Source organism: Arachis hypogaea, chromosome 17, assembly GCF_003086295.3.
Source record: "Arachis hypogaea cultivar Tifrunner chromosome 17, arahy.Tifrunner.gnm2.J5K5, whole genome shotgun sequence".
NCBI classification, from domain to species: domain Eukaryota; kingdom Viridiplantae; phylum Streptophyta; class Magnoliopsida; order Fabales; family Fabaceae; genus Arachis; species Arachis hypogaea.
This window is the reverse complement of record NC_092052.1, coordinates 1,851,754-1,871,548: the sequence shown is the minus strand read 5'-3', so window position 1 is coordinate 1,871,548 and position 19,795 is coordinate 1,851,754. Positions and strand designations below refer to the sequence as shown.

Sequence of the window (19,795 nt, the reverse complement as noted above, 5' to 3'; positions counted from 1 at the left end):
ATGTAGATGGTACGTCATTCTTCTCCATCTAGTGAAACTGAAATGCTAGTTGTGGACTCTGCGATAAGCATATTGTTACTCAGAATTTTAATCTTTTATGGGGTGAAATCCATTCAAATTTTTTGGGCTTAATCCTTGGCTTGTTTAGGTGCCAGGCGGTCCAGCTAATAAACATTTGGAGCTAGACGATGTGCTTGTTCGTATCAATGAAAAAGTAAGTGTGTCATGATACACAATTTTAGTACATCACAAAATCATATAATTCTTTCCAGTACATCACATCAGATCATTTCATATTATGTCACGTAATCATATAATTCTTTCAACAATTTTTTTTTTAGGTTTAGCACTACAAGAGAGTATAGACATTGCGGCGGTTTTTTTATTATTAGCGGCGGTTTTAAATCGCCGCAAAATCAAAGACCGGCGGTTAAGTAAAACGCCCTGGATAGTGGCGCGGGCAATTGTTTTAGCGGCGGTTTCCAGCAACCGCTGGTACAACCGCCACTAAATGGAATGAGTTATTTGCGGCGGTTTTAAACCACCGCTATTTGAAAAACAGGTTTTAAAAAAAAGTTGTGGCGGTCAGGAACCGCCGCAATTCAGCATGCATTTTTTTTAAAAAAAAAAAACAGCAAATGTTTATAACCCCCACAATCTTCACTATTATAGTAAAAAAAATAATTTCTCCACAAAGCTACCTAATTTTTTCTACAACTAGCCAAAAAAACACATTTTGATATTCCTTCAGCTTCTCCTAAAGAAGAATACAATGGTAATAACTCGCTCAAATCCATCACATGATTCAAACAATCCTCAGCCATATCTAACTGCAAGACAACAAGGCACTCACTTCAGAATATTTTGACATGGATAGTTAGAAATGAAATTCAGCTTAGGTGTTGGAGATATACAATTTAAGTTTCAAATAACATAAAAAGTACCCTTCCATTAGACATAGCTAATTCTCCCATCTGCTTCCATTTAGACTCACTCTGCATTTCTGTTGCAATACTCTGCAGCGAAAGAGGGCAAAAATTATTCATGGCATGAAATAGCAAGTGAAACACAAATATAGAAATTAACCAAGTTAACAACTTTTACAAGCCAACTAATATCTCTTTGCAGGCATTACAAGAACAAACCTTTGCAACTTCTAATCTTCCAAACTGTATTGTGCAAAGAAATACTATGTATTTGACAAGCATATCACCAAAATTGGGCTAAAAGAAATACACTGAATAATCCCTTTCACTCAACACCAAATTCAGATAAATCCCGCACATAAGTGACACAGTACCAACCTGTACCAGCTCTGGATGTAACTACTCTGGAATTGCCAACATTTGTAACAAGAATTCGGTCGCCCAACACCATAGCTGTTGATGCAGTGGACCCAGCATCCCTCTGATGGCCATTTTCCTTATTGAGGTAATCAACATCTGTCTGTTATGATATATAAATAATATATAAATAATATAATGTGCATTGGATATAAATATAAGATCCCCACTATCATTGTCGTTATGATATATAAATAATATAACGGGTGAGCGACTTAGTCCTCCTGTCATCTCTGCTTCATGGCACTTACTATAAATAATGTTCCAAATATTAAGTTGTAATCAAGTGAACAATTCAAGTTCTTTTGTGGCAAATGGAATGGACATAATTAAAGACATGTTGAATTGCAGATACCAAATTGGCAGGATATTTGCCTACTATATCTTTGGATAAATCGTAAGAAAATGGAAAAAGAAGAATACCGGTAGAGGTACTGATGGTAGTTAAGTTGCAAATGGTGTCACAGAGTTATTGCTGAGGCTGGCTATGGTTAACCAAGAATTCAATTGGTCTTGAGGGGTCAGAAGCATCATCCAGAGGCCTAGGAACGGCATCCAATATAATGTGATATATAAATAATATAATGTGAAAAATTAATATTAATTATGTACCTATTAAAAACAGAGAATGGTGGCCTGGCCTGGTGGTTGATTGAGAAGTCAATCCCTAATGCACGAGAAACTGGCAAATTATGTCCCAAGGTAACTATCATGGGATAGGCATATATATATATACACACGTTTGGTCAAGAAATTAAAATATATATAGCTGACAAAAGAAGACCCATATAGTGTTCCAAACTAGCACAGTTTAAACACAGGATAAATACATCTAGGTAAACACTTGGAAGGTTTAAGATTAATTATGTGATTTTTTTTAAATGAAAGTAAAAATTTGAAAAGAAAATTCACCTGAAACACTTGCTTTAATTGCCAAAGAAGTGTAGCAAATCTACAAACATTTATATTCAGGCTAATACAACAAAATCATCATTAAAATTGAGTTCCCCTCTGTGAGCAGACCGAAATTACATAATAAATAAAGACTATAGAAAAGGTGAAGATAGGAAAGGCATCTATCTAATTGTCTAGTAAGAGAAATAAAATCTTTTGTCCCTTTTCTTAAATGCCAACTAAATAACATAGCTAACTAAAAGTAATCACTTTTGTGATTAATCTGCAAGACTCCAATGGCTTTCTGCCACTGCTTGTCTTTGATACCTTGATTTCCCTGATTAAGTAACAAACTGAAAAAGTTAAAAGATAAATTAACAAAATAGTAATAATAATACAAGAAGAAAGAAAGAAAATCCAGTGTATAATGTACATGGATTCAAATGAAAGATAAGCATGGTTTATAACAGCTGAGTTTTAGCAAAAGATGATATCGTAAAATGTGCCAGCCATGTTGCATAATTATATCAGAACTCATAAAGTGCTGAATTTATCTAAAGAAGTATATAAAATTTGGTCCACTATATGATCAGCATGTGAGCAACAAAATTAATATAATCAGCATGTGAGCACAATTTGGAATAAAATTTGCAGACAACCATGCTATAAATTAATATTAATAAATTGTACAACTTGGATTAAAAATCTAAAGAAGTATATAAAACTTATAATAAGAGCAATAAATAAATCTAGATTATTGGATTAAAAATCTAAAGAAGTATATAAAACTTATAACAAGAACAACAAATAAATCTAGATTAACGGCTCATGCTAATGCAGTATGTCTAACACTACCATCAATTTCACAAACTTAAAAGCCTTTCTCACTAAAATAGTAATCCAGTATGTCTAACACTTTGGTCCACTGACTGAATATCAAAACCTAAAAGCAACTGGCAAACACAAATAACCATAACAGCTTAGGGAAAATAAAATAATGTATTGAGAAACAATCACATAATTGGTGAACATACTTTGTGTTTCCTTGCAAATAACCTTTCCAACAGCCGTTCAAGCAAACGAAATTTTTCACATTATTCAACTATCTCATTTACAGGAGGATAAAGCCCTAAGAAAGCAAAACACAGCTTAGTTGAGAACCATAAAGCACCAAACCAATAGAACCTCTAATAGCATGGTACTTACATGAACCATCAAAGGCAGACTCTAAGAGGTTAGGATGGTTACAGACTTCCCTAAGTTGAATAACCAAATTACAATATGTAGAGCACACTCTTAATTGATGACAAATAGCTCCAATTTTTGAGAAAATAATGTTAGTACCAACTTAAATTGACAACTTCAAGATATATATCAATTTAGTATCTAATTTTCAATTTTCAATTAGGCAAACACTAGCACACTTACACAGTTCTGAATAATGTAAAATTTCAACAATTCTAGTTCTATAAAATTAACAACAGACCTAAAAAACTAACAACAAAGAAAGTTGACAGCAACAAAATAAATAACAGTCCAAAGGCAGAACAAATTGTTAGGTGACATGAAAATTTACCAAGTATATATACAACAGTCAGTAGCAGCAACAACTTATCAAAACAGAAAAACATCAGTAGCAGCATTAAGTAACTAAACCCTAAATAGCCGACACAATATTCACAATGTTCACAACAGAATATACCAAGTCTAATTATCCCTAGGTACCAAATACAAATAAATCGGCAAGGGATGAGAAATTGAATACAGAGTGAATAGAATGAAAGAAGGTTCTCATAGAATATAAACATATTTGATGTTTTCAGATTAGGGATTTCGCGCACCGTGGAGGAGGAAGCAGGGGTTTCGCGCACTGTGGAGGAGAGCCGAAAGGTCGACGCCGGGAAGAGACAGACGGATGGCAGCCGCGCGACTCCACAACCCCATAGAGGCGCAGGGTGGATCAGAGATTAGGGATTTCGCGCACCCTGGAGGAGGGAGGGAGTAGGGGTTTCACGCTGTGGAGGAGAGGCGAAAGGTCGACACCGGAGAGAGGAGGATAGCTGGGCAGCAGTGGCGCACAGTGGAGCAGCACCATCAGGGCTTCGCGCGCTACCAATCTCAGTTCGCCGCTTTCTACAGCTTTAGGGGAATTATTAGTTATAAGATAAAAGAGAGATAGGATAAATGATGATAAAGATCCTGATTAGCGGCACATGAAAATCAATTGCTGGTATCCATGAAATTTGCGGCGGTTAGGTAAAAGGTTGGTAATTTTTGGCCGCTATTCTCCGCCTCTCTTGTAGTGTAGTAGTAGTTTCATAAATTATGTGATGAGTTTAGTCATGACCTAGGATCTTATTAGTCATATCAAGTAAATCTTTTGTACTTTATGGTCAATTGAACCATGTTTCATTCTTACATTATTTTCGAATGTGTATTTTACTATTGACATTTTATTTTTAAGATATCATTATCTTGATTTTTTATTTACTTTACTCGCACTACAAGAGAACCGGGTGTTAGCTGCGCTAAAACACCAGCCCCTTTTCCAGAGCGCTGCTGTTCGAGGGAGCTGCTGCCGTTCGTCATGCGGTTTGAAGGTCCGCATCTAAGAACCTTATTGCCGGCCCAAATTGCCGGCCGTTCTCCCCAACCGCTCCAGATTGCTCTATTTTGTTGCGATTCCTGCTGCGTGAATACTCCCCCGCTCCAAATAAACTGAACGGAGGCGGTAATGGGCCCTCACCGCAGCAGATGACATTGGGGGGAAGGGGATTTTGCCTCACTAAAATACCCAGAGCAAATTGATTTCGCGCCACAACCTTCAAGTATTTGGCGCGAGAACCCTTTATTCAGAGCCAAGGTATAGCAATCAACAAGGCTCCTTCCCCGCCGTCCTTACCCTTCCCTCTGTCAGATCCAACCGAGTCCGCTCCATCGTTGTTCCGGTCACCAGGCTCCTCCCTCATCCGTGTAGCTCCCGTGCACGAAGGTGAAGTAGAAGGGGTCGTCGGAGTCTTCTCCTTCTGCTGTGCATGCGTGTGAAGTCGTCGGCGTCATCCCAATCCATCCGTCCCTGTGTCATTCTTGGCAGCCTTCTCCCCTTTGGCGGTGCTTCGCGTTGCCGATTGCAATAGACTCCCCTCTCAGTGGTAAGTTCCTCTCCCTCGTCCCAATTTACGTTTCGGGGCTCTTGAGAAAACTATTCGAGCATCAATTAATCTTTATGCTTCATTAATTTTGGTCTGAACAACGTATGTTGATTAATTTTGGCCAAATTTTTCTTCAATTTAACACTCAGATTGAATTTTTCCCCAATATCTGAACCCCTGAGTCTTGATGTGTTTTTAGGAGTTAGTTGATTTACTTGTTAAATGCTGAAAAACCTGCTTGCTTTGCGTGGAACCTGTGATTGCTTTCTTTCGTATCAAGACCCATGCACTGTCTATCTGAATTTATTTTACAATCCTTTAATTTTTTTCATACTCTGAATAGTCTTCATGTTTCCAAGTTGGAGATGTATGTGTTTTTGAACTCACCAATGAAAAAGATCTGTTTGATGTTCATATTTGTAGAGCCCAATGCTAGGGTAATGTATTATAACTTCAGGAACTAAGAGCTTTTAATTCTTAAATAAGGTTAATTACGCGGAGATGCATCACCTTTTTTTTCCTTTTCTGCATAATCAAACTTTTATATTTGGTTTGGAGCAGGTTTATATATGTATGTACTAAGTATTTTAATTTTATTTCTTGTTTTGTCACTCCATGTTTGTGTTTTTGAGCTCATCAATGAAAAAGATAAGGAGGTAAAGTTGTAGCAAACTCCTAGTCCGCAGCCGTCAAATCTTGGGAAACATACCAGTGGTTCACCTTCAAGCTAAAAATATATCTGCTAAGACATATCAAAGTAGTAGTACTAAGCAATGCTATTGCGGTTATGTGCTTGATTCATGTAACAAAAAAAGTTCAACTTCTTATTGTCTTTCTTTTCTTCCTTTTTTAACTTTTTACCACATACTTTGTTGTTTGACTGCATTATTGCTTGAAAGTAACTATAAAATGGGCAGGTATATTTTCATGTTGATGGATAGATCCTCTTGCATGTTACATGATTGCTGTATTGAATTTAAGTTTTATTTTTATTGGAGTCGTAGATTTGGAATCTATAGAGAAAGAACATAAAAATTAAAGTGCAAAAACTGTTCAATCTAAAATGACTTCTTGGTAAAACACCTCAATTGACCATGTAAGGAAAGGGACATGTTTGGGAGTAGTTTGTGTTCAATTTTTCAAGAACAAATTATTCATTTCTTTGATTATATCTTATTAAAAAGAGATAGTGATGGTGACTTTGACGTGTGTATTCACATGCATTTGGAGAATTTGTGTTTTTGTTCATGCTGAGTAGTGGTACTATACAGTGACAATGAATGCATACACAAGGCTTTGATATGATGCGTTTGGTTGGCTTTTACTTTCCATGGTTAGACAACAAATATCTTTACAATATGTGCTTGTATAACAACACCATTAGCCCTACATCTTTAGTCTCAAGATGAAACCCATTTCCCATAAGCACTAACCAGTCCTTTCAAAGATGTTGACAGCATTTCAATAATGGTTTAGGTATTGCAAGAAAAAATATGCATATTCGTTGTGCAGTGTGTTTGATTTGGCTAGACCTCTTTTTTTCATTTTTTTTTCTCAAATGCGTTGGACTGTCTCCAATCTTTTTTTTCATTTTTGTTTACCATGTGCCAAGGCCTCGTCACATTTGGCTAGAGCTAGAGTTTATTTTGCAGTAAAGTGGTTTATATTTGATAGTTTGATATCTGTTATGAATGTTTATTTTCCATGGTTTTAATCTCAAGATCTCTCATCAGCTTATCAATATCTTGGTTACCATTGTTAAATGTTTCCTCTAATTCTCGGAGTTAAATTCTGACTTTCTCTGAACTTAATTTATTTGCATTGAATCAGGTTCTCGGACGAGCGGGTATATCGGAGCTCTGAAATAATTTACTTGGGGTGTGTTCCTGTACCTGCAGCTGTGACAGGTATTATCAATAGAGTAGAACCAATAAGTCTTGCACAAAGTCTTTTGGGGAATTTATTAAGTATTAATTTTTATATTTTTATTTGATATATTTTGTTTTTAGTTGAATTGGAGGATTTTGTTGTATTATTTTTAATTTTTTTTTTTGCATTTTTTCCCCTTAGGCTAGGCATCAGGATTTTGTTGAATGGGTGATTAGTATCTGTAAAATGACACTATAGTTTGTCTCGGAGAGTGTTATAGTGAATAGTGGATTTGGTTCCATACTTCCATTACTGTTAGTTGTTACAAGTTGAATGTGAAAAGGCCTGTTGTATCCCTCGTTTCTATCCATCCTTTAATTATGTATTCGTATTTTGTACTACTCAGATTCTTTTGCGAGTTTGCTGATTAGCGTATGGATGCTGCGTTGAACTGTGTTGTGGTGCATAGCTTTGATCCAATTTTGCTGTGTTTTGCATATCAAGCGAATTACTTAGTTATTTGATTTTAGTTAAATGTGAAAATTGTGTATACTCGTGTTCAGCATTTCTTTTTAGTCTATTTTATTTTATTTTTTTATTTTGCATCAGATTTGTACGTGAACTGTATTTTATATTTTTTTGCTGCTAGCAATCTGAGAGAGTTGTTTCTTATTTGATTGAATGCCAAAATCAAGTAGTTTTCAGTTTTTGAATAATATTCATTTTTTATTCTGAGTGAGTTGTTTTGGTTCTTTTTGTGACAGCTGTGTACGCTTGATATTTTTATATTCCCCCTTTTGACATGCATGGTTATATGAGATGTTATTATTTGATACGTGTATTCCATGAGGAAAACTGAAGTCTTTGTTTATCTTTCCATCGTGTAAATGATTTTGGATGCAGATTTTGAAGGCAAGACAGATCTCAACATTCGTGCTTTAGAGGTTGTGGAAGAACTTAGAACTAAAAGAGCAGACAAGCAGGTCAGTTATTAGTTATCACCCTTGAATGCTAATATCCATATGTCGTTGTCAGTGTTGTAAACTCTGGATCATACTTTGACCTTTTTCCTTTTTATGGTTTTCCCGTTGTCATTACCACTAATTTATAAAAGAAGGTTTTCAAAGTTTTTTTTCTTCTCAACTCTATTTTTCCTCTATTTCTCTGTAAAGAAACAAAGTTTAGCGTAAATTGTGAAGCTCAAGTCTCTTGAAAAGAATATGTAACTTCATTAACTATATAATTGTTATTTGTATTTATTAGATATATAATTATTTATATATTTTTACTTAAAAAATAATTTTTTAAAATAAATAATTTTATGACATAGTATCATAATATAATATTTAAAAAAAATCTGAAATTTGATCATTATTTTAGAAAAAATATTAAATACAAAACAAATAAAACAGTATTCATGCTTCAAAGCTTAAAAAGCGACTCTGTTGAGGAAATATTTTTACAAAAATAATTTTGTGATCATGTTATAGATGGAGAAATAGATATTACTATATTAAAGAGGGTTTAATTTTTATGGTAACTTAGAATCAGGATCCAGGTGATTTAGTGGTTCTTTTAGATGCATAGGAAAACAAATATAATTTTAATGTTTTAATTTAGAGGATGAAGACTCATGACCCAAAATAGAATGAGTGGCTATTTAGTTAGAACTCATTTGATGATGCTGCAGTGTCATTTTAATTTAGGGGAGCTATTAAAATCATGTGTATGTCTTGATTAGACTTGAGTGAGTAATGATCAAGTAACATTTGCGGTTGTCTTGTTGACCACATTATATACGCAACTCAATTGGTTGATGAATGGTTGTTTACCATTTTGACTTACCCCTTTCCATTTCTATATTAGTGCCTTCGCCAACTCATACAGTATATTTTAATGCTATACTAATTTCTCATTTTTTTATTTCTCATATTAATATAATATTCCTCTTTTTCTTTTTTAAGGAAGGAATTTTATTTTTCATTTCAAATATTTGGCATCGGACCCAGAGTTTCTTTCTTCCAGTATTTTTGCGTTTGAAAGTGCAGCATTTTTCAATGAGTAAGCAAATTTCTCCTACATTTCTGGTGCCTGTGTATTATCCTGTATGCTAGTAATTAAAGGTTTTATTATTCGGTTTAACAATCAATTGCCAATTCTATATCAAGTGTTAATTACTTACTTTTTTCTCGTGGTCCGACTTTATTTTTCGATTTGTCGTCGTTCCAATTTTCTCAATAAACTAGATATCGATAAGAGCTGGATTTCAAAATCACGAGTTGGTGCAGAATATAGGGACGGTTTGACCAGATTCCTAGATTTTGCATTTGCCAATGCATCATCTGATGGGATGATACGTTGTCCATGTCCGAAGTGTGGTTTCCGCCTCTTACAAAATAGAGAGGATGCGTTCGATCACTTGGTGATCAACCCTTTCCCGTCTACTTACACATTTTGGATCCATCACGGTGAGAGACGCGGGGTCGAGCCCTCTTTCGACGGACAAGAAGATCAATCTGAACAACATTTCAACGCCCCGATGCTTGATATGGTCCACGATGCATTCAACTTCTCAGGACTTCCCGGTCCCGAAGAAGGCTCGGAGAATGAACCGGACGGCGGCGCTATGGATGAGTTGCCTAACTTATACAATGAACCTAGTCGAGAGTCCCGCAACTTTCAGTGCCTACTCGAAGACGGGGAGCAGGAGTTATACCCAGGATGTTCAAAGTTCTCTAAGTTATCTTTCTTGGTGAGGCTCTATCACATTAAGTCCATGTGCGGAGTGAGCGATAAGGCCTTCGGAATGATATTGGAGTTGCTCGCGGATGCGTTTGAGCATGCCCGGATTCCATCCACTGTGCACGATGCCAAAAAAGTCATAAGAAGACTCGGTCTCGAGTACAAGAAGATAGATGCATGTCCAAATGACTGCATGCTATACCAGGGCAACGACCAAGAGCTGACCAAATGCAAGCAGTGTGGGACATCGAGATGGAAGCATAAGACTAAGAAGAACTCTAGGGTAAGGATCAAAATGGTTGTCAAGAAGAACGGCAAACCACAAGCGGCGAAGATTCTTCGTTACTTCCCCCTTATTCCACGATTGCAGAGGTTATATATGTCTAGTAAGACAGCCGTTGACATGCTGTGGCATAAGAGAGGTCCTAACTCTGATGGTATGTATAGGCATCCAAGGGACGCCGAGGCATGGAAGTCATTTGACGTACGATATCCCGACTTCTCTCGTGATCCGCGTAGTGTTCGCCTAGCATTAGCCAGCGATGGCTTTAACCCTTTTGGGAACATGAGCTCGAAGTACTCAATTTGGCCAGTGGTTCTTATCCCGTATAACATGCCGCCCTGGATTTGCATGAAACCCACTTCGTTCATCCTCTCTATGATTATTGCTGGTCCTAAAATGCCTGGAAATGACATAGACGTGTACCTAGAGCCGTTAATCAACGAGTTGAAGCAATTATGGAGGGGTGTTGAAACTTATGATGCAGTCGAGAAAAAAACCTTCAAGATGCAAGCTGCGTTGATGTGGACAATCAGTGATTTTCCAGGCTTGGGGAACTTATCTGGGTGGAACACGTACGGTGGGAGAGCTTGTCCTGCGTGCAATTTGGATGCTGAAACTAAACGCCTTACACACAGCCAGAAATGGTGTTTCATGGGTCATCGTCGCTTTCTGAATCATGGCCACAAATACAGAAAAGACCGGTACTCCTTTGATGGAAAGTTAGAGGATAGAGGTCCGCCTATTAGAGTCTCCGGTAGAGACATTCTCGGGCAGTTAGAGGGTGTGCATGTCCAATTTGGCAAGGTGCAATCGGTTACGGGGAAAAGGACATGCGGACAGCAAACTCCCATGCAAGACGAGTCTCCTTGGAAGAAGAGGAGTATATTCTTTGAGCTGCCATATTGGGAGAACAATGAATTGCGTTACAACCTTGATGTCATGCACATAGAGAAGAATGTCTGTGACAACATAGTATTCACCATAATGAACGAGAAAGGTAAGTCTAAAGACCACATTAAAGCTCGAAGAGACCTCCAGTCGATGGGAATCAAGCATGATTTGTGGCCACGGGAAGATGGAAAGTACCCATCTGCCATCTTTACTATGACCAATCCACAGAAGGAGCTCTTTCTGCGGACTATCAAGAACGTAGTCTTTCCAGATGGATACGCTAGCAACATTTCCCGCTGCGTGGATTTACGACAGCGCAAGTTGTCGGGGCTGAAAAGCCACGACTGTCACATTCTAATGGAATATCTACTTCCAATCGCGTTAAGGAATGCATTGCCTCTCCAAGTGTCTTCTGTCCTGGCGGATTTGTCATCCTTTTTTCGTCGATTATGCAGCAAATCTATAGACCCTCAACAACTTCCTCTCCTTCAGAGTCATGTGGTTCATACTCTGTGTCGCATGGAGACGATTTTCCCTCCTTCTTTCTTCACAGTGATGGTTCACTTGACAGTGCATCTGGTCGAGGAGGTGCGTCTAGGTGGCCCAGTGCATTATCGGTGGATGTACCCAATTGAACGGTAATTATCAAACAAAATTATTAATTTTTGCCATTAATTAGTGCTTATGACACGTGTTATATTCCCAAAGGTACCTATGCCGTCTCAAGCAGTACGTGCGTAATAGATCACAACCAGAGGGCTCAATTGCAGAGGGATACTTATCCGAGGAGATTCTCGTATTCTGTTCAAGGTACTTAGATAGTGTCGAGAGTAGGATTAATCGACCATCCCGTGTTGACGATCGACCGCGTGAAGTCATGCCTGATGAGAGTGCAACCATGTTCCCAGAGGTTGGAAAGGCGGTCGGGGCTGCTTCTTTTTACACCCTCACACCAGCTGAAAAATTACAAGCTCACCGTCACGTATTGGTCAATTGCCTGGCCGTGGAAAAATATCTTGAGTAAGTGCATTTGAAAGTATCTACTTCGTATGATTTTGGACGGTTGGAGAACTTGACGTGACATTTTTGTGATGTTTGTAGTGAGTTTAGGGCGATCACAAAGAGAAAGTTACGAAGTAGGACAAGGTCAGAGTCTCACATAGACAGTGTTGTGCACAGAGAATTTTCCGATTGGTTTAAGCGTAAGGTGAAACGTTTTTTCATTTATACACATACATATTAATAAATGGTGTCATATTATTCGTATCCCAATATAATGAAAAGTCAATTTGTTCACTTCCAGGTTACATTGGGAAGCAGCATGCACCCAAACGAATTGCAGTGGCTTGCATGTGGGCCCAATGTTCAAGTTAGCCATTATACATCATACAACGTAAATGGATTTAAGTTCAGAACCCTATCGAGAGAGGAAGGGTTGAAAACCCAAAATAGTGGGGTGTATGTCACTTCTGACACTAGGAGTTACGCAAGCAAGCGCGATAGTAATGTTGCCGTTGGTAGCGTCTCGTATTACGGAAAACTAGTGGACATCATTGAGTTAAATTACAGTGGTCAATTCACAGTCGTCTTGTTTAGATGTATCTGGGCAAACACCACATCTGGCAGAGGTATAAAAAAGGACTCTTTGGGACACACAGTGGTTAACTTCTCTCATCCAATTCATACCGGTGATCGAGAAGATGATGAACCGTATATTCTTGCATCCGAGGCTCGCCTAGTGTACTATGTCGAGGATGATGCTGATAAAGAATGGAGTGTGGTAATCCATGTGAACCCAAGGGACATGTTTGAAATGGGTGAAGATATAGGACAGTGTAACTTCGAATTTTCTCCCCAACCGATTCTGACTGGGTTGGCTGAGTTTGACGTCGAAGGTTTGTCATTGAGACGGGACGACGATTTGGAGGAACCAACCACTGATGCCATTGATAACTGCGACGAGGCTGCCTATATATAGATGTCTTCGGAGACTAATTCTGGACATAGGCGCTATTTTTGTAGTGTATATCACTGTTGAGGGTTATAAGATTGCATAAATATTATATTGGCATCTAGCATGTAATAGGTTCTTAGAACTTGGTTACACCTGATGTATATTCCTATTTATTTATAATTAATTTACCTGGAGAATGTGATTTTTTAAACATATGTGTGGCTCAATTTATTTAACCAAGTAAGATGTTATTAGATTGTAATTGACACTATATATTGACTGACATGATCTTTTTTGCCAGGGAAATTGGAAGAGATGGACCTCTTTCTTTGTGCCTCTAGCGTCTTGTTTTGCAATGCAATGATCGAGGCCTCCCCGTTCATATCACTAGAGCACGCAATTTCATTCGCAAGAAACTTGTGGTTCAACACGTTGCCCATTCAGTCATGGCTGGACACATTCTCAGCACACAGGCACTTATCAGATGCTATTACTTTTGCGCGTGGGGATATTAGGATGGTAAGTTGTCATGTGTCTGCTCGCCTAAAGGCTGCTTGGCTTTATTTCAACCTGCCGTAGCAAATCTAGATGTTTTATTGTCTTTAATTAAAAGGCACCTTCGAAAGGGGCTAACATTTGTCTGAAAAAATGGACATTGCAGGGATTGCTTCAATACCTACCAGAGTACCGCAAGAAATTCGGCTTCGGGTTCGTGACTAGCACGAACCTGCGCCTTTCGCAACAAATACTGGAGGAGGTGCAGGTACCGTTTTTAATCTTTTTAACACGTGATTGTATGATTTAAGGAAAATAAATAAAAATAATAATAAGGGAGTAATTGAATGAGAAGAGAAGCAAATAGTGTGAGTGGGATTATAATAATTTTGTCCGATGAGTTAGGAAGAAGAATGGGGTTGTGAATGAAATTGGGTTGAAGACTTGTGACTCTGTTGGGGATGCTGGTGACATCATCATATTATTGATTATTAACAACAACTCATAATTGAGTGCATCTAGTTAACTCAATCCTAAAACCCTATAGTTTGTAAGATTACAGTAATAATTCTTTATGCATTTTTGTATGTTGATAAGTATATTTATTTTCCTCCTAAGAAAAAAATTCTCAAACTCTTGAACATGTTGTCTACGTGATTATGGGTGTGCCTTGAATTCAGAAATCTGTTTTTATTTGTTGTTTCTTCATCCAATTAAAGAATGGAGGAGGAAGTAGGTTACTTTTGAGGGGGAGGTGTTTACCATCTTCCTTCCCATCATTTTCCCATTTGATTGTGACGACTTCATGATTGAGTTACTAAACATGTTTGTTACTTGTTAGGCACAATTATTTTGTGATTGTTTATTCGCGCTAAGAAAAGTAAGCTTGTTTAGTGTTTTTAGTTAAAATAATTTGACGTCACAGATTGAGCCTCTCTTGTATTTTAGAAATTGTTAGTTAGTTTCAAAGGACCAATTAATTAGTTCATCATTTGGTTTGATGTGACGACTAAGAAATCACCACTCTAGTATTATACCATGTCTTTTCCTTGGACGCTCCTAAGTATGACTTTCAGTGATATTATTTAAAGAAAGAAAGAAAGAAATGAAGGAACAGCTTGGTATATATTTCTGACCTATATTTCTGATCTATACCACCATGTCAATTCAAATTTGTCAAGCATGTCCATTACTTAACTATATTTCTGATTGGTCTGGCTGATTTTGGCATGTTCTTGTGCAGGCACGATATCAGAATAGTCTGCAAGTTGAACTTGAAACGGCGTCTCGGGAGGAATTCACTCTTATAGAAAGACGTCTTACGAAACTATGGGAACGTAAGCCAAACCAGCAGTTTATAACATGGCGCTATTTTGTGCTTTGTTTTTTGGAAAATTTGTGACTTCTAATAACTTGTTTGCCTATGGTGTATCCGTCAGGTTTGTCTCGGGAAAAGATTCTAGAAGTTTCGGAAGAGACTGGCGAGGTAGTTCAAGATTCAATGCTCGAAGATGACGTTGCGCCAGATAGTTCTGATGAGGTTGTCTCTAAAGGACACCAACCTTCCATCATAACCTTTGACCTCAATAAAACTCCAGAGGAGAATGATATTTGCTGACTGCTCTCTTTATTATTAGTCTGCCTTATCTCACGAAATATTAGGACTGAACTGAACAAAGTGACTATTTGTGATTATTCATTTGCCTGTTGAATTCGATGAAATGATAATGAATTTGGAATAGATTAATCTCAAATTACTATATATCTAACATTAGATTTATTTAAGTTTTGCATGCATAAGTGTTATTTTTTTTATTTTATTGTTTATCTGATTTTATTTTTTATCTACTTTCTGTTTTTCACTTTGAAATTTATCAGTGATCAAATTCTAGACCTTTTAGATATGAAGTTTTGATATCATGTCATAAATTTATTTTTTCCAAAATTTTTAACTTGTAGAAAAAGACTACAGAATAGTTATATTGCTAAGAATATATTATTTAACTTTGATAAACATTTTGATTGAATCAATATAATCAACGATATATGTCTGCCTCCTTTCTCCTTCATCTCACTGAATAAACATAAATGAAATAATAATAATATATGAAGCAGGTGAAATTAAAATATTAAGTGAGCATAGAGTTATTTAAAAATGGTTAATGATTTGATAGTAAACATTTTTTATAAATATACGAACGGTGATTCCAAAGACACATATAATTCTTCAATGATTTTCTTGAAAGCTGGAGAATCATTGACTCCAATACGTAGAACATTTATCAATTTCTTAGTTTTACTAGTCAGACTATTATAATCAGCAAAAGTAAAAAGCACTTATCAATTTCTTAGTTTTACTAGTCAGAATATTATAATCAGCAAAAGTAAAAAGCTCGATTTGAATGGCTTCTTGAAATAGCCAATAGGCCTTTCTTATCAATTCACTTAATTCATCATCTGCTCAAGTTTACACTACTCATGATTAATAAATATAAAAGTAAAAAAAAAAGAGAGAAGAAGAACACAATAGATTACTTCAAATATGTAACCAAAATAGTCTCGAATACTTCTAAAAAATTAATATATACAGAACACAATAATTTGTTCGTTAAGTATTTATTTTTTTTTATTAGTTTAAATTTTGAAAGAAATAATATTATGATATGATATTAGAATTTTATATCTAAATAATTTAGAAATCGATCTTTAATAAACTTTAAAAATAAAAAATAACATAAAACAAATAAAAAACAGAAAAATTCTGAAAAATTAAATAAATCTAAAAAGGGCATTTGTTTGAAAATGAGTGTTAAAAATATAACACAATAGATTATTTTTTTATTAATTTAATTTTTTAAAAAAATTAATTTCATAATAGGAACGATGAAGAATAAAATATAAATTTATAAAAAGCATATATTTAAACAAAAACTATTAGCGTATATTATAAAATTAAAAAAATAAACCTAACGATTTCGGAGAATAAAATTAACATATATATTTGTTTATAAATATATAGATAACAAATTAATATAATCGTTAAGTACTTATTTTTTTAATTGTAATTTTTCTTTTAATACCTACTAATACTTTTAAAAAAGATACAAAAAACCGAAAAACACAAATTTAAATTTTAAATTAGATAAGTCATCGCCCCTTAAATCCTTATTTTTTTTCCTAATACCAATAATCCTTATTGGAGCTTGCTTCGTCCAGTACCTCTCTTCCACGTCCGTCTCTGCGGTGTGCCAGCGTCCTGGAGCCCCTTCTCTCGCTGTCCGATCCCCGGTGGTTCCTCTCTTACCCTCAAACCAGTCATCCCGCTAGAGGTAAGCACGATTAATCCTGGATAAAATTAAAGAAACAGCATAATCTTACTCTCGTCTTGGCTAATGATATCCTTTCTGATTCCCTCTCACCCCCGATTATTAGTTTTTCATAATTTCTCTCATTAATGAAGAGCCGCCCTGCACCATGCGAATAAGTGTCCCTTTTACATTCATACGTTGCAATGTCTAGTTAGATTTATTTTCTTTTAATATGATTAATTAATTAAGCTTCTTCAAGAATTTACTAAAATTCTACATTGAAGTTCTATTTTCTATTTTAAATTGAGTATTATTATTGTACTATTTTGAGTACATTTGGAGGAACCCGAATTTTATGTGTACTAATCTAATAGTTAGACTTTTTTGCAATTCTATTCCAATAGTACACCACATTCTTATGGTTCTAGGCATTATAGAGAAATTGGAAGTACGTCAATGTTAGTTTTATGTCTAACATACTTGAGTTCCTTGTTAATATACTCTTTTAATTGACAAACTCATGTACTCTCGTATTTATTGAATGCAGTTGGGACCTCTGATAATTTATATTATGATGTACACTTTAATTGTTATATTCATGATGATAAAAATGATACAGGATTAATTATATTTAACATAAATAATTGAATAAATTATGAATATATCAATTTTTTTAATGCCCCACATATTTGATTTCTTTGTTAACATGCTATCTCAACTCATGTACTCATGTACACATGTCCTCATGTAACTGGGGTATGCCGGTGTCCTTTTTGCATGTTAATTTATATTATTATGTACACATTAATTGTTATTACTTTTTTATAATTCAAATGCAGTTGGGAAAGATGCCTCGGGTAGGTCGTTTCACGAAGAAAGCCCGTGTAGACACAGCATGTCAGCAGCCTCAAGTGGGAGGTCATGCGGCTTCAACTTCGCAGGGAGCGGACTGCCCAATTCCGCCGCCAATTGGCAGTAGTGCCCCCACATCCTCGTCTTTACGCCCCTTTCGTCCGCCCCGAACCGAACCACTGCCTGCTCCACAGGCTTCCATGAATGATGTTGAAAACTCGGAGCCGGACGCCGAGGCAGATGAGGTAGATTCTTTTGACCAACATGTTGATAACCTTTTAGCTGCACAGGATGCTCAGAAGCGCAAGGGACGCAAGACCACAGAATTTTGGGATGTTAAAACAATTGGTATAAGAAAACTTATTTAATTCTACATTTTATTGCTCCATTTTTCTATGATTTATTTGCAGCTTGACTCCAATGGTAGCTAACTAATTATTAATATTTTTTACAGAATCCGATGGCACAATCAAACAAGTCAAACTGAGTGTGAAGGAAGCTATGAAGCCACCTAACGGAAGAAAGGTGGTACTCAGGTTTAACAGTGCACTGCAACCAGTTGGGGATGAAGCAGGTTTACTGAGCGGCGTTATGGGACTGCTAGGATCTGACTACACCAAATTCCCAATCGGCGAGAGGGACTGGAGAAAGGTTCGCACCAGGGACAAGGTCTATAATGAAATAGTAAAGGTAAAATGTTATTTTTATTTCTTCGTACCATTCCAAACTCATACTTTGAACACTACTCACAGCTTAATTCTAATGTTTCAGGAAATGTTCCATTTTGAAGAAGATAGTAGAGGAATTATAAAGTCTGTAATATTCAAGATGCTGGGAAGGGTTTGGAAGGAAACGAGAAGTAGATTATACCATCGCTACTATGACGCAGAACTTTCACTTGCAGAAAATATTGAAAACCGCCCAGATGGAATTACTGCGGAACATTGGAGAAAGTTTCTCGATTATCGCAATAGCGAAGAGACACAGGTAATATAGTTTTAGTTTCATATCAGACAAAGTCTATTTATATTACAATTAGTTCGTTAGAACTAGTGTCTAGTAACTCTTAATTTGATGGCATGACAGGAGAAGTGTAAGAAAAATGCCGAGAATCGATCAAAGCAGCTTTACACCCACACCGGCGGATCGAAAAGCTTGGCAAGGCTCGGAGAAGAAGAGGTAATCTAAGTTTGAGAATATTTTAGAATTATTTGTTCCTCTACCTTATTCACTTTGTCGTCATTATTGGTACAGTCGGAACGACAAGGGAGGAGAGTTAGTAGAGGAGAGTTGTATCTCTTAACGCACAAAAGAGATGATGGCTCCTATATCCATGATGCGGCTCGCGCTATTGGAGTAAGTAATGTGTTTTTAGTTTTTTAAATTTTATTGGAAGTCTGTGCGGTTAGTGACATGCTAATAAATGCTCTTAATTGCTTATCTATGTGTGTAGGAAAGAATTGAGGCTATTGAGCAAGGCGATGAATCTTCTAGACTGTTATCCCAGAATGATTCGCTTGCTCAAGCTCTCGGAAAAGAGCACCCGGGTAGGGTGCGTGGCATGGGGTTGGGACCAACTTCTAGTCAAGTCTTTGGTATGAATTCCCATCAGCCGTACAATAGTTTTGAAAGGGAGGAGACCCAAAGGGTGCTGCTTGAACTGCAAGCAGAGTTGGCAGCAGAAAAATTGAAAAGGAAGGCAGTGGAGGATGAAGTAGCAGCCGAAAAGACCAGAAGACAGGCAGTGGAGGATGAAGTAGCAGCTGGGAAGGTCAGGATGCAGGCAATGGAGAGTGCTTTGATATGTCTACTTCAAGGCAAGGTAGGGAGCTGCCATCAGACGTCGCCACATGGATGAGTGCGTTGGAGGGACAGATTAGAAAGTAGTTCTTGGGATTGTGGAACCTTTTATTCTTTCAGATATACACTTTTATTTTGTTGATTATGCAACTCTTAGTAAGGAGTACACTTAGTTGATATTCGGATAATTATATTAATTAAGTTAATGGTTT

The 19,795-nt window shown here is 36.6% G+C and overlaps 2 protein-coding genes and 1 long non-coding RNA gene across 14 annotated transcripts; 2 read left to right on the top strand and 1 right to left on the bottom strand.

The window, feature by feature from the left end:
- Positions 1 to 639: 639 nt before the first annotated feature.
- Positions 640 to 4,403, bottom strand: LOC140180829 (uncharacterized). 8 transcript variants are annotated; one of them, XR_011874819.1, is made up of 7 exons: positions 4,079 to 4,403; positions 2,256 to 2,574; positions 1,956 to 2,025; positions 1,767 to 1,885; positions 1,305 to 1,446; positions 915 to 1,016; positions 640 to 830 (listed from the first exon to the last, which is right to left on the bottom strand). It is a non-coding gene; the product is annotated as an uncharacterized lncRNA (long non-coding RNA). The 8 variants fall into 8 exon arrangements; XR_011874816.1 differs by having other exon boundaries at positions 945 to 1,016; XR_011874823.1 differs by having other exon boundaries at positions 945 to 1,016; positions 1,305 to 1,422.
- Positions 4,404 to 5,207: 804 nt separating this feature from the next.
- On the top strand, positions 5,208 to 15,107 carry LOC112765289 (uncharacterized). Of its 5 annotated transcripts, XM_025811201.3 has the most exons (8): positions 5,208 to 5,389; positions 7,220 to 7,296; positions 8,162 to 8,241; positions 9,223 to 9,319; positions 9,505 to 11,812; positions 11,883 to 12,194; positions 12,276 to 12,381; positions 12,478 to 13,341. In XM_025811201.3, exons 4-8 carry the CDS (start codon positions 9,316 to 9,318, stop codon positions 13,150 to 13,152), a joined length of 3,405 nt encoding a protein of 1,134 aa, XP_025666986.2. In that variant the 5' UTR covers positions 5,208 to 5,389; positions 7,220 to 7,296; positions 8,162 to 8,241; positions 9,223 to 9,315; the 3' UTR covers positions 13,153 to 13,341. The 5 variants fall into 5 exon arrangements, 4 of the variants coding, with proteins under 4 accessions (XP_025666986.2, XP_072078255.1, XP_072078256.1 ...); XM_072222154.1 differs by lacking the exon at positions 9,223 to 9,319 and having other exon boundaries at positions 9,547 to 11,812; XM_072222155.1 differs by lacking the exon at positions 9,223 to 9,319.
- A 1,709-nt stretch (positions 15,108 to 16,816) lies between these two features.
- On the top strand, positions 16,817 to 19,795 carry LOC140180828 (uncharacterized). Its single transcript, XM_072222151.1, has 7 exons — positions 16,817 to 16,952; positions 17,771 to 18,131; positions 18,238 to 18,473; positions 18,555 to 18,770; positions 18,870 to 18,962; positions 19,038 to 19,139; positions 19,237 to 19,795. The coding sequence occupies exons 2-7, from the start codon at positions 17,780 to 17,782 to the stop codon at positions 19,639 to 19,641; spliced, it is 1,404 nt and encodes a 467-aa protein (XP_072078252.1). The 5' UTR covers positions 16,817 to 16,952; positions 17,771 to 17,779; the 3' UTR covers positions 19,642 to 19,795.

Excerpts from the sequence above, each read along its gene's own strand:
- LOC112765289 (XM_025811201.3), top strand. Across the intron at positions 11,813-11,882 it reads TGGATGTACCCAATTGAACG|GTACCTATGCCGTCTCAAGC; the intron begins GTAATTATCAAA and ends ATATTCCCAAAG. Across the intron at positions 12,195-12,275 it reads GCCGTGGAAAAATATCTTGA|TGAGTTTAGGGCGATCACAA; the intron begins GTAAGTGCATTT and ends TGATGTTTGTAG.
- LOC140180828 (XM_072222151.1), top strand. The coding sequence starts at position 17,780 with ATGCCTCGGGTAGGTCGTTTCACGAAGAAAGCCCGTGTAGACACAGCA. Across the intron at positions 18,771-18,869 it reads GCAATAGCGAAGAGACACAG|GAGAAGTGTAAGAAAAATGC; the intron begins GTAATATAGTTT and ends ATGGCATGACAG. Across the intron at positions 19,140-19,236 it reads ATGCGGCTCGCGCTATTGGA|GAAAGAATTGAGGCTATTGA; the intron begins GTAAGTAATGTG and ends CTATGTGTGTAG.